At 45.1% G+C, this 14,651-nt stretch overlaps 1 protein-coding gene and 1 pseudogene across 3 annotated transcripts in view; both read right to left on the bottom strand.

Moving 5' to 3' along the window:
• Window positions 1-380: 380 nt before the first annotated feature.
• Window positions 381-14,651, bottom strand: part of Pkd2l1 (polycystin 2 like 1, transient receptor potential cation channel) — a 30,531-nt gene continuing 16,260 nt past the window's right edge. For 2 of the 3 annotated variants that reach the window (XM_048338476.1, XM_048338473.1), the window contains 12 exons: window positions 9,478-9,605; window positions 8,798-9,051; window positions 7,719-7,943; window positions 7,326-7,554; window positions 6,533-6,703; window positions 6,213-6,394; window positions 5,810-5,930; window positions 4,943-5,041; window positions 4,632-4,753; window positions 2,835-2,961; window positions 2,053-2,159; window positions 1,104-1,771 (listed from right to left, as the gene is read on the bottom strand). In XM_048338476.1, coding sequence (XP_048194433.1) covers window positions 1,561-1,771; window positions 2,053-2,159; window positions 2,835-2,961; window positions 4,632-4,753; window positions 4,943-5,041; window positions 5,810-5,930; window positions 6,213-6,394; window positions 6,533-6,703; window positions 7,326-7,554; window positions 7,719-7,943; window positions 8,798-9,051; window positions 9,478-9,594 — 1,965 coding nt within the window. In that variant the 5' untranslated portion in view covers window positions 9,595-9,605 and the 3' untranslated portion in view covers window positions 1,104-1,560. Of the gene's footprint in view, window positions 1,003-1,103; window positions 1,772-2,052; window positions 2,160-2,834; window positions 2,962-4,631; window positions 4,754-4,942; window positions 5,042-5,809; window positions 5,931-6,212; window positions 6,395-6,532; window positions 6,704-7,325; window positions 7,555-7,718; window positions 7,944-8,797; window positions 9,052-9,477; window positions 9,606-14,651 lie in introns of those variants that run through there. The other variant, XM_048338475.1, reaches the window with a different exon arrangement.
• LOC125342089 lies at window positions 12,215-13,239 on the bottom strand (annotated as a pseudogene).

Genomic DNA, 14,651 nt, shown 5'->3' with positions numbered 1-14,651 from the left:
TTATTAGTTTCAAGGTCTTTGAATCCTGAGGTCATTTTCTCATCTGATTCCTTTCAGAGTCTATTTTCATTTCCTGGCATACACCCACCCAGTTCCCAGTGTTCATCAGAAAGGCAAGAGCCAGGCTCCTCCAGAACAGCCTTTGTTTTTTTTTTTGTTTGTTTGTTTGTTTGTTTGACCAGTCCTGGGCCTTGGATTCAGGGCCTGAGCACTGTCCCTGACTTCTTTTTGCTCAAGGCTAGCACTCGGCCACTTGAGCCACAGCGCCACTTCTGGCCGTTTTCTGTATATGTGGTGCTGAGGAATCGAACCCAGGGCTTCATGTATATGAGGCAAGCACTCTTGCCACTAGGCCATATTCCCAACCCCCAGAGCAGCCTTTGTTAACTTTGCTCTGGAGGGTATCACGCTAACTCCTCTGCTACATTGGAATCTTGCCTTGTAAGAGTCTCCTCTCCTCTAATGCTTCTCTTTTACAGAAACTCTGTTGGGGAAGGGAAGAAACCTATGGAGGCAAGCAGCAGAACTCTAGATTTACAAAGGATAGGAATAAGATGTACTAACAAATCGAAAGACATTTCAACACTACCTACTCTTTTGGCTTCTACCTTTTTCATAAATCATGGCTGTCTAGGTGTTTAAGGAGAATCATTTCCTTATCCTGTTTGTTCTTGACAATTTATTTTTAAATCACAGCAGGACTAAGTGCACAAGAAGTAAGAAGCCCAGTGGGAAATGTTATTTCTCAGCACTATGTGGCTAGAGACAGAAACACCAAGTCACAAGCCTAAGTAAGCATGATGCCCAACTACACACAGAAACATTGGCTCAGATGGCCATACATGGGGTGGACCTTCCAGATGGGATCTGCTGCCCTCTCTGAGGAGAGAGGAACATCTGTTATAGGACCCCTTTTCCACCACTCTTGTGCCTGCCCAGACTCCCTAGGGAGCTGGAATTCAACTATAGCTGGATACACGAGTTCCCAAACTGCTGTTCCTCCTGTTAGAAGGGGGAAAAACAACAAGTCATTTGAAGTAGGACTTTATGTCCTACCTTCTTTTTCTCTGGATCTGTTTCCATAGAACCTAGACTGATATAGACTGAATGCTTGTGTCCCCCCAAATCATGTGCTGAAATGTAACACCCAATGTAATGGTATCAGGGGGTGCAGCATTTGATAAGTGATTAATTAGATCCTGAGCGTAGAGCTCTTATGAAAAGAAAGTACCTTTGTTCCTCCCACCATGTGATAACATTAGTAAAACACAGGTGCCTGTGAACCTGAAGCTGGTTCTCAGCAGATACTGAATCTGACATCACCTTGATCTTAGACTTTTCAGCCTTCCAAATGGAAAAAAAGATGTCTGTTGCTTACAAGCGGCACAGTGTATGATGCTTCATGTAACAAATCAAGCAGATGAAGACACAGACTTCCAGAGGCCAAGCCAAACCTTAGGCCAGGACAATCAATTCCCAGGCCTTACTTCACTCCTGCTCTACCTCCACTATAGATAGATCACTGTGAATATTTCCCCAGGATTCTGAAAATGAAGGACTTTAAAAACTATTCTTTCCCCCTACCCACTCAAACTGGATGGAACAACAGTAGGTTTCAACTGTGGGGAACAAGGAAATGTTACTCACCAATCCTGAGGAGGAAATTGGCTGTCCTTTCCTCTCCAACATCTTCAGCTTTGAGCCCACAGCATCAATCTGAGCTATAACGCCTTCCAGAACAGTCTCCAGTTGTAGGACTCTCCTTGTGAGCCTGTGCAGGATTTGAAAGAAACAAAGGGGTCAGAAATATGTGGCTGAGTGCTGGGGAAGGCAAAGGGTTAACAGAATAGTTGTATCTATAAGAGAAGGGTTAGCAGAATGGCTGTGTCTATAAGAGAAGGATTAACAGAATGGGTGTTTCTATAAGAGAAGGGTTAACAGAATAGTAATACACAGTCTTGTGGGGAGAATTACAAGGAATAGAAAATTATAGAAAGAAGTACAACAAAGAATATTATGAGCAGCTAGCTCTGGGATCCTGGTTGTACGTACGTGTAGAAGTCATCTTCAGAAATTGTGGCAGCCTTTGTGCCCAATTCACCTGCTGGGTTTTGCACAATGGACTGGTCCAGGTTCTCAATCTCAGCATTGAGGGCTACCTAATCAGGAAGTCAGAAATTAGAGGGGAAGAGATGCCTCTGAGAAGTTGTCTATTCCTAGTCCATCATCTGTTCGTATTCCAAATGCACTCCACTTCTTCATATTCCTCCTCCCTCCCAGGCTCTAGAACCAGTAGGGTCAAAGGGTAGTGGTAGACTAGCCTATAAAGAGGGAGTCACCTTCCAAGGAAACAAACACGCTCCATGAAACATATGTTGGGACAGGATAGATAGTATCAGAATGTTTTTTGGTACTTTCTCTCTGGGATACTCTCTCTCTGCTGGAGTAGAGATAGAGCAGGTATAGTAAGAACAGCTGAGAAGCAGAGGTTGAAAATTCCAAGAAGACAAATCCTCAGAGGGAATTATCAGAGACTCTCAGGCAATTAGCACACTTTGTCTAGGACTGTGCTTTAGAGAAATGATCCTTAATCTTGACTACACGATGGAATCATCTGGGAAAACATCTGACATCCCTGCCCCACCCCTCTTAATTGGTCTAGGAGCTCCCCAGAGTATGTAATGTGCCATCACTTGAGAACCCATATTCTGGAGAGTTCTTTCCCACTTATGTATGGAGAGGATGTTCCATTTTGACTTGTGTTTAGGTATACTGAATAGGGGTTAGAGGACCAATGTTCTTACACTGTCTCCTCACCAACCAGTCCTGCTCACCCTTTCCTCCTCCAGATCTTGTCGCATTTGTTCCTGTTCCTTCTCATCCAGAATGTGATTCCCATCCTGATCAAACTGGGTGAAGGCAGCCGTGAGCTCAGTGATCTCATGCTCCACGTGCCCCAGTCTGAGGAGAAAAGCATGACAAAATGACATCTGCCCTGTTGGAGTTGTGATTGCTTAACTACAGACTCCTCAGATCACATGGGAAGTCTAGCAATTCTACGCCCAAGAAATTACTTGAATCTATTTCTTCTTCCTGATCTGACCCCTGCTGACAGGGCTCAGAGCCTCATGATTTCTGTCTATAGGAATGGTTGCAATATCTCTTTGCCTCTAAGTAACCTGCCACCACTCCCTCCCCACTTCCCCTCTACTCCTTGCCACTGAAGTCCACCCTCTGTAACATAGCTAGAATATTATTATTTTAAAATTTCAGACCGAATGGTGGTAGATCAAGTGTGCTGGTCCCAGCTACTTGAGAGGCTAAGGAGAAAGGATCAATTGAGTCCAAAAGTTCAGGATAGGCAAACTTTCTCTCTCTCTCTCTCTCTCTCTCTCTCTCTCTCTCTCTCTCTCTCTCTCTCTCTCTCTCTCTCTCTCTCTTTCTTTTTAACTGGGGCTTGGACTCAGGGCCTGAGCACTGTCCCTGGCTTCTTATTACTCAAGGCTAGCACTCTAGCACTTGAGCCACAGTGCCACTTGTGGCTTTTTCTGTTTATGTGGTGCTGAGGAATTGAACCCAGGGCTTCATGCATGGTAGGCAAGCACTCTACCGCTGTCATATTCCCAGCCCCCAAACTTATTTTTGAGACCATGAAATAAAATAAATAAAATGCAAGCCTTTCTAACTTAAAAATCCATCCTGGACACCCAATTCCTTGGACAGAGTTGGGATATTAAAGCCATTCTCAAAGTAACCAAACCCATTTCTCCAGCCTCACCTCCAGACTCATCTTTTCTTTTTACTAGAAATTATCAACTATTTAGTTCTGTTATATATGTTGTTTAGCTTTAAATCTCTCCTACTGTTGATTCTGTCATCTTTTCTTCCTCCTCCTCCTCCTCCTCCTCCTCTTCCTCCTCCTCCTCCTCCTTCTTCTCCTTTTCCTTCTTTTTGGTCTGTCATGGGGCTTGAACTCAGGGCTTGAGTACTGTCCCTGAACTCTTCAGCTCAGGTCTAGAGCTCTACTACTTTGAGCCATAGAGGTACTTCTGGTTTTCTGGTGGTTAATTGGAGATGAATCTCACGGATTTTCATGCCTAAGCTGTTTTTGAAATATAATCCTCAGAGCTCAGCTTCCTGAGTAGCTAGGATTACAGGTGTGAGCCACCGATGCCTGACCTGTTATCTTTTCTTAGAATGACCTTCCTCTACTTTTCCAGGAAGCCTCTCCCTAAGTTCAAAAAGAATCAATAACTATTTACTCCATGTCTACTCCTTTCAAGTCATTTCAGTTGCTAAACTTGTTCTGTGATTTGGTTTATTTGCTTACATGTCTTTGGGTTCCTAATGTTTCCCCTATTCAACATAATAATGGTGGAATTATATTATTACATTAGTTCTAACAGTTCTTCAGCAAGGTCCAGAACATTGTAGGTTATATTCAAAGACTGTTAAGGCAAGGATGTAATTCTAAAATTCAGAATCAGAGGCCTAGGGGGAAGACCAGGAGCCTAGAAGTCGAGGTCATAGGCCCATAAGCCAAGGTCAGATTTTGTTAGCAAATGATATATAGTTCAGAGTCAAAGATGTATAGGGCAATATCAAAGAAGGTTGGGTTTCTGGTTGCTTACTCCCTCAAGGTGTTGGTAAAATCCTCAAACTGGATCTCCTGCTGTCCACCCTGAAGGACCTTCTGCATATCTGAAACCCGCTCCTTCCTTAGACGTAACCTTAGTAGAGTCTTGTTGTAGCCCTGAAAAGGAAAGAAAACAGGTAGAAGTCACCATGGGCTTCTCATCATTCCTGGTCCCACTTCCAACTAAAACATGCCAGGAGGTAGTTGAAAGCAAAAGAGAGCATAGCAGTTGGTAATAGACCATGACACGGAGCCTTGAGGCAGACTTGGATGTATATAGGCTATTCAAGGGTGCTGAGTCGTCACCTGTTTCAGGAGGTCAGAGAGCTGCAGCTCATCTTTCTGTCCAGCCAACTCCTCCTTGACCTCTGAATATGTGTCATTGATGATAGCCAGGAACATGTTCTACAGGATAAAGCAAGAATTTGGGTCCTCACTCTCAAACCCACTAAAAACATTGAGCCCACTGACCTGATATCGCAGACATGGGTTCTAAAGGGCTAATATTTTTCAGCCTTGGCTCTGCAGTCAATTCATGGCCTGTCTCTCAAGGGCCTCACAGCCCAGCCTTTTATTCATTTCTGTTAGGGATGAATCAGGTTCCTTCACCAACCAGACATCCAGTTGCCATCCAGTTTCTGTCCACCAAAATACCCCAACACATGCTATAGACCCCTCCAAACAAGGGTCTACTAATCACTAAAGCCAGAAGCTTTTGAAGGTGAAACACAATTCAAGTCTGTATCCACATCAATTGATTAAATAAAGATACTTTCCTCCCATGTTAATTAAAATCAAACCTAGATATTTCCCAGTTGGTAGAAAGAGAACATCAAGCCAATAGAACAGCAGAAATCAGCATAGAACAGCACAAATCAGCAAGATGTCCCCAGATGAGGGCACATCTGGAGAAGAGGGATAGAGGCTTCTAGTAGCAGCTGTTCCTCTCACGAGGCACTTTCCTCTCCTTGGAAGATGAAGGTTTAATTTCTCTGCAAACCACCTAATCATGCTTGGCATGCTGACCGTGTTAGCCACCTCTCAGAAGGCCCAAATGAACCTCCCCACCCAATGTCCTTTCCATCCCTGCTTTGAGAAACCCATTATAATTCTGAATGGAAGGCAGGAAAGGTGAAAATATCACCCTGGGGATTCTCTCAGAGCGACCCTCACCAGGAGCACGAAGAAGACAAAGAAGACGTAGGTGACGAAGTAGACAGGGCCCAGGATTCGGTTGGCATTGTCGATAGCATTGTAGTCAAAGTCCCCAAGGATTATCCGGAACTGAGTAAAACTGAAAGACCAGGTATGGGCTTTACCCTGAGCCCAACCATACCCTGGCCCTAAGGCATACCACATCCCACTTTCCCAACTACAGACAGACCCCTCCTGGCACCTCTGACCCAATCTGATGGAGAGGACAGGTGTGTAAATTGCTTGACCACACATCCAGGCTCCCGTAGACTCTCCCCCGGGTGCTTTAAGAACAGACCACACCCACACACCTCCCCCCATTTTCCCCAAGGTTAGACACATCTGGGAGAGTGAGGGGCCAGGGTGGGGACAGGGCACATACATGCACTTGATGAAAGTGCTAAAGTTCTCCACTTGCGTTCCAAAAAGCAGGTAGCCAAGCTGGGCATAAGCAAAGAAGACAATGAAGAACATGATGGCAAAGCCCAGGATGTCCTTGGCACAGCGAGCCAGCGTGGAGGAGAGCTGGGTCATGGTTTTGTTGAAGCTGATGTATTTGAATATCTGTAAGGCCCATGGGGGACCCCATGGTGAAGGAGAAAGAGGGAAACGCATTGAATAGTCCACTCCAGAGGTGGCAAAGTAAAACAAGGAAAAGGAGACACAAATTGAGGCAAACTGGGAAGGGGAAGTCCTTGGTACCTTGATCCAGGCAAAGAAGAGGTTGACAGCATTCATGTTGTTGTACTGTGTCTGCCAGAAAGCCAGGAACTCGAAGTCAGCATAGGTGTCTGGCTGCTCTAGGAGCTTCCCCATCAGCCGGTTCACCTCGAGGGTTCGGAATATGTGGAAGCCCACAGCCACCAAGGAAAGCTGTCACACAGGGGTCACAGGACTGTCAGAGAAGTCAAGAGGGTCTCAGGCAAAGCTCAAAGATAAAATCTCAGGGAAGAGCGGAGGCAAGTAAGCCAGGTGGACAAGAAACACCCTTCCTTTTGGAGGCATTCACTAGCTCAAGTTCAGGTGGAATGGGGGCTGGTATATGATATTCTACAGATCAAGAGAAGGCTTTGGGGCCAGAAGCAAAAAGGTTGAATATAAAGGATCTGCAGGGAATTGGAGTCAAAAAGCATGATTTCTCTCCATACCTACCACTTCCAAGCCTTGGTAAAGAAATGACTATGTCTTGCTAATGAGAAAGAGGTGAAGATGCAGAATGTCTGAATAGAAAAGAAAAGGCAGAGCTTTTCAAGGGGACAAGTCATAAAGGCAAAGGACAGAAGAGGACTATCTGCATAAAGAAAAGAACAGGGCCAAGATCACAGGCTCACAAGAGGAAAAGTGTGAGACAGGCTTCCTAAGGGCTGAGATTAAGGGATACTAGCCTCTTTCTCTGGTAGCTCTGGCACAGTGATTTGGCCACATGTCAGAAGGAGGGCTTGGAGCTCCCTACCACCCTCCGGTATGTCCCAAGTCCAAAGCCTCTGTCCCTCACCAGGATGACCACCAGGTCAAGAATGTTCCAGATGCTGCTAAGGTAGCCAAGCCGGTGCATGTGGAGCTCCAGGAGCTCCTCCACCACGTAGTAGAAGATGAAGATGCAGAAGATGACCTCACAGCCAATGATGAAGAAGTCCCAGTTGCTGACATAGCGGATCAACTTAACTGTGCGGATTTGCCAGGATGGAATGGCACCTCCTGTAGCTGGGAACTCCACCACCAGCCTGTAGGGGAAGGAAATGGCTAGCAGGGTCTGGGATGAGATATTTCCCCCTATAGCTCATCCCCACACAATCTTTTGTATCACTACAGGGTACGAATTTAGGGAGGGATCAAAAGCACAGCAAGAACCACAGCTAGAGGGACAAAGTGGAGAATAAGGGCCCACCTCAGAACACAGAAAAGATTGATGTTGGCGTTGTAGACTGAGAAGTCTATGAAGACCACCCGAGTGCCCCTGTCCAACCAGAGCCCCTCCTGAAGGTCCCGGAGAGCCGCTGCACTGGCCTGTCGGGATCCTGGAAGGTCCAGGTAGTAGCCACCTCCACTGTAGCTTGTGAGCCTGCCCCAGTGGGAGGAGCCCTCCAGCTCATCCTGTGAGTGATATGTCCACCTGCCACAGAAAAAGCCATCTGAGCAAAGAGAAGCCTGAGCCTGCCACAAGCTCATCTCCCAAGGCAACGACAACACCTTATGATTGTATGGGCTTTCCGGTTTCACGTGTTTCCTGTATGTATATCCATGCAGTGTCCTTGATAACCAGTACCTGTACACTTTCCATGGGGAATGTGGAAGAAGTCTCTGTAGGAAATCAATACCCAGAGATTTTCAAGACAATTAGCTCTATAATGGCAGTACTGAAACTCAGAGGTAAAGCTTCTCATTTTTCATTATGGCACTCCAGGATAGGGAGGGCAAAGCCAAGCCCTGTCCCAACCCAACCAATAGTCTCCCTGAGGGAAGCATCTGGACCATAAATCTAGGAAGGATGCTTCCAGTACTTATGGATGTGTAATGGCTGCTCAACTCAACGACTCTCTGCTCTAGCCTTCCTAAGTGTCTACTCTAGCTCCTTGTTTCTTCTTCCTTCATTACTGTCTTGTCCAGCTTCTTCCTCTTTTTTCCTTGACCCTCTGCTGTGACACACTTCAGTCCCAAGGGTTGAACTTTTCAACTATGATTTGTGTGGCTGTGTCAACTTCATCCCCTCTCCACATACCCAAGAGACTTGTGGGCAGATGTTTTCCCTGGGGGATGGGGCACTGCCTATAGAGGAGAGTAACTGTGACCTGTGTGTTGTCACAGGCCTGAAATCTATGGCTCTGTGTGATACACCAAGATTCCCAATGACTCACAGTTGAGACTCAAGGAGATGACTCCAGGTATCTCAAAGTTTTGACCCCTAGAGATTTTAAGACTCAGTTGTTTCCACATCCTAGGATAGTGTCAGGCTCACAGGGGACTCACGCTGTGCCATTGAGAGATCCAAAGGGGAGTTGCTCTTCTTTGTCTGGAGAATAGACATCATAGCAGCTGAAAATGTCCTCACGGAAGTCCTCATGCACCACACAGGAGTTGTTGCGCACGCGCAGCTGCCGCAGTCTTGGAGCCCCCAGCAGTAGGTTCTCATAGTAGATGAATGAGTGTGAGCCATGACCCAGGCTCTGGTTGTTATACCACTTGGTCCAGTATAAACTGTCCAAGAGTGGACCCTGGGCAAACTGCAGGAACAGCTGGGTTGGGCTTTGTTCAGCCTCCTCCTGACCCCTGCCCTTAGAATGGCCTTTCCACTCTCTGACTCCTAGCTTGTCTAGGAGCTTTTGCTAGATTCTCTTCAGTTGTCCCCCGTACCTCTGCCAGATTCTGACCTGACTTTACTGAAAAGGTATTTTGAAGTTCTGCCTCTCTCAGTAATAGTCTAAATAATTCCTGGTTTGATTCCCAGGTCAGCATTTCAATCCCTCATTCACCTTCACTTGAACTCTGGTCTAGTTCATTAATTCAGCTTAACCTTCTGACTCAGTCTGATTCTAGATTGAACCGATCTCTGGGCATTAAGCCTGATCCACTGTCTGACCTCCCTGAGCTTTGGCCTTTAATCTTAGGCCACTGAGAAGGAGAAAGAAGGGTGGAGATCTCATACTCACATCCCAGAAGTCTGCCATACTGCTGATGGTCTGGAAGGAAACTCCGGTATCTGATGGGGTATGTAGGAAGAGCTCAGACATCACTCTGGTATAATAATAGGCACTGGAGCTTGTCATTCCATAGGTCACTAGAAAACAACCCAAGAGACTTTGGTGTTTTTCTTTTTTGTTTGCTTTTGGTCATAGGGCTTGAACTCAGGACCTAGGTGCTGTCCCTGAGCTCTTTTGCTTGAGGCTAGCACCTGACCACGTTGAGCCACAGCACCACTTCTGGTTTTCTGGTGGTTATTTGAAGATAAGAGTCTCACTGACTTTCATGCCCAGTCTGGCTTTGAACCACGATCCTCAGATCTCAGCCTCCTGAGTTACTAGGATTACAGGTATGAGCCACTGGCACAGTTCCCATCACTATTCCCCAGTGGAGACAAGAAAGCCCACTTCCATGGCACAAGAGATGCTCCCTAGATGGTTGCATTGTCCATAAGACGTACTCATTATAATTGGCTAGGAAGTCTTATGGTGGCACTGGGAAAACCAGGGGCTGCGTTAAGGAAGAGTTTGGCTACAAAGTCTCCTAAAAAGATGGCACTCTGCTTAGTAATTGTTGATTGAAATCATCAATCTGAAATTTCACTTTTTCTTTGGACTCAGCTTATCTTTACAGTTCTTACTCTCCAGAGCCAAGAGACTGCTACATTGGATTGTGTTTGCTTGCATGTGTCCCCTTTGGAAAGTTTCTTCTGATTCTAGAATATGCTAAGGCCCACTCTGGCTAAGCACCTTACACTAGCTTCTAGTGTCAGTGACTCTGTCATCACAGAAATAGGAGTGGGCATGGCACCTGGGTATTGCTAGGGTTTCCTGCTGGTCACAGATATCTCCTGGGTTAGGGGCTCATTGTATTCCAGATTTACCAAAAGAAAAAAAGAGCTTCCCTTTGCCTAAAGTCAGCATTTTCCTCAACCACCCTAATATACACACCCAGCAAAATGTATTATCTCTGCTATTTGCTTTCAAACTGTGGTGGTAATGGTGGTATGTGTAGAAAGAGGGGGGATGTAGGCATGGTAGAGTGCTCATATTTGGGAAATGTATGAACTGCTTGAAGTATGTGTAGGAATATTTGTCTTATTCTTGCTATTTTTCTATAATTGTCTATAATTGCATTAATATTTTTTTTTTTGCCAGTCCTGGGGCTTGGACTCAGGGCCTGAGCACTGTTCCTGGCTTCTTTTTGTTCAAGGCTAGCACTCTGCCACTTGAGCCACAGCACCACTTCTGGCCGTTTTCTGTATATGTGGTGCTGGGGAATTGAACCCAGGGCCTCATGTATACGAGGCAAGCACTCTTGCCACTAGGCCATATCCCCAGCCCCTGCATTAAAAATTTTAAAGTAGGACTAGTCAGCCTTCCATAAGCAATTTCCTTAAATTTTCTTGGACTTTATTTTCTCTCACCATCCCATTTGGAAATGGAATGACTTGGGGGCGAAATGGATCTTGCCTATGGAGTTGGGGGGGAAGGTATTCCTTATTATGTACTATGCATTGTGCTTCTCCAGAGATGGAAATCAGGAAGGAAAGCATTATTACTTCATATTTCCTCACTCTACCCTATTAATAAAGTTCAAGATATATCTTGCAGTTACTTGTCCTTAATATGTAGAGAAATTTAGGCAATTTTCTAATGATTGATAAGCTGCACTTTTTCTAGTGCTATAGGACTAAACTGTTAAATTTTGTAAATGGCCACTAGGCGGTACCCATTACTATAGCTTTTTTTTCTTCAATTAGCATTGTTCTGAACTGCTTGCCAACACTTAGGGATATTCTTTCTTCTCTTTCTTTCTTCCTTCCCTTCTCTTCTTTCCTTCCTTCTCACTTTCTCTCTTTCTTTACATTTCTCTCTTTCTCTTTCTGTGTTGGAGTGAATCTAGGGCCTTCCACATGCTAGGAAGTGTTCTAGCCCTGAGGTATATGTTCAAGCCCAATACATAAAAGATTATATATTCTGAGAAACACTGGCTTCCCTTGGTCAAATGCCTATCAACACACAGAACACTTTAACTGAGTTACATATACACAGAATTACATACATATAGAATTACATATATACAGAAAAGACCACAAAGGAACCCTATAACTGTTATAAAGGGGCCTTGTCTTTGAAGGTTGTATCATTCCCTGGTGCCTTCCTGTTACTCCTGCCTGCCTCCTGGCAGCCCTTCTCAGCTATGTTCTTCTTCCATGATATTTTATCCTTGCTATGTGCCTTGAAGTATGGAGTCAACTGACCATAGATAAAAACCTCTGGACCTGTGAATCAAATCTCCCTCCATCTTGCTGTTGTTGCTGCCATCCTCCTCCTCCCCCTCCTCGCCCTCCTCGCCCTCCTCCCCCTCCTCCCCTCCTTCCCTCCCTCCCCCTCCTCCTCCTCCTCCTCCCCCCCTCCTCTTCCTCCTCCTCCTTCTTCTACTTGAACCACAACTCTACTTCCAGCTTTTTTTGGGGGGGGGAGGGGGAGGGGATGTAGATTAATTGGTGATAAGAGTCTCAGGACTTCCCTGCCTAGGCTGGCTTTGAACAAAGATCCTCAGATCTCAGCCTCCTGACTAGCTATGGTTACAGGAATGAGCCATGAGTACCCAGCTATTATCTGTGCTTTTTATTTTATTTTTTATGCAAGCCTTTTTATTTATCAAAAAGGTTCTTTCTTTGCTAGCAATTTATAGACCTCTTACTTCCTAAGCAAACACAAGCAGCTTCCTCTTCTTATTTAGCTTTCTGACTCTGTGCTTGTGCCTTCAGCACTTTCATGACGATTTTCTGCTCCTCGATAAGGAAAACCCACTTGATCCTGTCCCGGACACATTTGGCACACATGGAACCACCATAGGCTCTGCTGACATGTTTTTTCGTTTTAGACAATCGCATGAGGACTTTAGGTCTCACAGCACGAAACCTGGGCACACACCACATGCAGATTTGGGTGCTTTCCCAACCTTTTTGGTGTAAAGGTAAACAATTCTGTTGCCGGGGGCTCAGGACAGCCTGGTTTTGTTGTAGGAAAGCCTACGGCGGTATGGATAATTTTGTTCATGTCCTTTAGACACCGTCCCCAGAAGTATCTGTGCTCTTTAATGTAAATTGGCTTTGGTCCCTTTAAGACATAGGTGGAACATAGATTTGTTTGGGGGGGGGGGTGTCACCCCTGGGGCTTGAACTCAGGGCCTGAGCACTGTCCCTGGCTTCTTTTTGCTCAAGGCTAACACTCTGCCACTTGAGCCACAGTGCCACTTCTGGCCATTTTCTGTATATGTTGTGCTGGGGAATTGAACCCAGGGCCTCATGTATACGAGGCAAGCACTCTTGCCACTAGGCCATATCCCCAGCCCTGTCCCTTGCTTCTTTTTGCTCAAGGCTAGCACTCTACCACTTGAGCCACAGTGCCACTTCTGGCTTTTTCTATATATGTGGTGCTGAGGAATCAAACGCAGCGCTTCATGCATGCTAGGTAAGCACTCTACCACTAGGCCATACTCCCAGCCCAGAACATAATATTTTTATTGAAATAGTATGACAGTGTGTATCATATCCTGAGATTACATAATAATTTGATTTTATCCATTTCTGTGTTTACAGATGGAATATTCTCACCTTTCATTTGAATTGCTGGCAAATATTCCCTGCTCAGGACAAACAAGAAATCAGCACATTTACACTGACTGAGGGAGGATACATTAGAGGAAGAACCCAAACGCATACTTCCTCTGAACAGCCAAAGTACTGTATCAAAACAAATTCAAGGAAATGGGGACATTTGTTTGTTTGTATTTAGGGTTAGTAAAAGGGGTACACAGGAATGGAGGGAGGAAAGGTAAACAAATATAGTCATTGTATTTAATATACACTGTGGAAAAAATAAACTATGCAACTTGTGGGTAGGGACGGACAGGGAAACTGGGGAAAAGTGAAAGAAGGGATGGTATTGTCTAATGATAACATTGTACTCATTATTTGACTTATAGAATTGTAACATCTTTATAAAACTCCTTAATAACAACAATTTTAAAAACACCCAGATGTCAGTGCAGAACTTAATGCTTCTTCTTTCGCATGGACTGCCACACGGGCCATCCTATGCTACTGAGCTCCTTCCCTGCCCCTAATTACTATGCAATGGAACACAGCCACCTCTTCTAGCACACTCTTCTTGGGCAGAAGTGGGATCTGTCACCTCAAATAATGGACAAAAACCCCTCAGAGTGCTGGGGTGCTTTTGGCAGTGAGTATACAGTTCCTTCATTCACCTACAGTACTCCTGTATTGGAAATTGTATGTTTTTTACATCAAAAGCCAACTGCTCCTTGCTAGGTTAGAAAGCAGCCATGCTGGAGTCTCTTCTACCCCCATCTACCCTAAAAGCCATTGTGTGGATTCAGCCTCTGCTGTGCTGCCATTCTCCAGCGGTTGAAGAGTGGGAAGGCCCTTGGGCCTTACCTATTCTTGGCCTCTTCTTGAACTTTTCTTAGCACTTGACTCATTGAGAAGTTTTCTGAAATACCTCTACCTAATTCTTGACATACAGAATCTTGCTGGGATCTGGCATATGAAAAATTTCAGGTGGGAGGTGATCTTTGGTTACCAAACAGAGTGATGCTCTTTTCTTGTGAAATAAAATGCAGTATTGAGACTCATGATTCTTATTTATTCCTCCCCAACAACCCCTGACAGTACTTTCACAACAGTTTAGCTAATCCCTATAAGAATCTCTCTTGGTAGAAGACAAGCAGTACTCATTAATCTCTCTAGTGATTTTACTCCAGGTTATGCCTTGATTGCTCCAAGTTCTGTTCACTAATTGTTCCTGTCTCCAGTGCCAAACTATGGACAAGATTTATTCTTATTTTATTTAGCATGGACTGAAATACCCACCAATACCTCTCCTCATAATCATTTTGTTTTGTTTTATTTTTTGCCAGTCCTGGGGCTTGAACTCAGGGCCTGAGCACTGTCCTGGCTTCTTTTTGCTCAAGGCTAGCACTTTACCACTTGAGCCACAGCTCCACCTCCGGCTTTTTCTATATATGTGGTGCTGATGAATCGAACCCAGGGCTTCATGTATACGAGGAGAGCACTTTACCACTAGGCCATAGTCCCAGCCCCCTCATAATC

Source organism: Perognathus longimembris, chromosome 2 (assembly GCF_023159225.1).
Source record: "Perognathus longimembris pacificus isolate PPM17 chromosome 2, ASM2315922v1, whole genome shotgun sequence".
Classification (NCBI taxonomy): domain Eukaryota; kingdom Metazoa; phylum Chordata; class Mammalia; order Rodentia; family Heteromyidae; genus Perognathus; species Perognathus longimembris.
The sequence above is the reverse complement of the archived record's forward strand: the minus strand, read 5'-3'. Positions and strand labels throughout refer to the sequence as shown.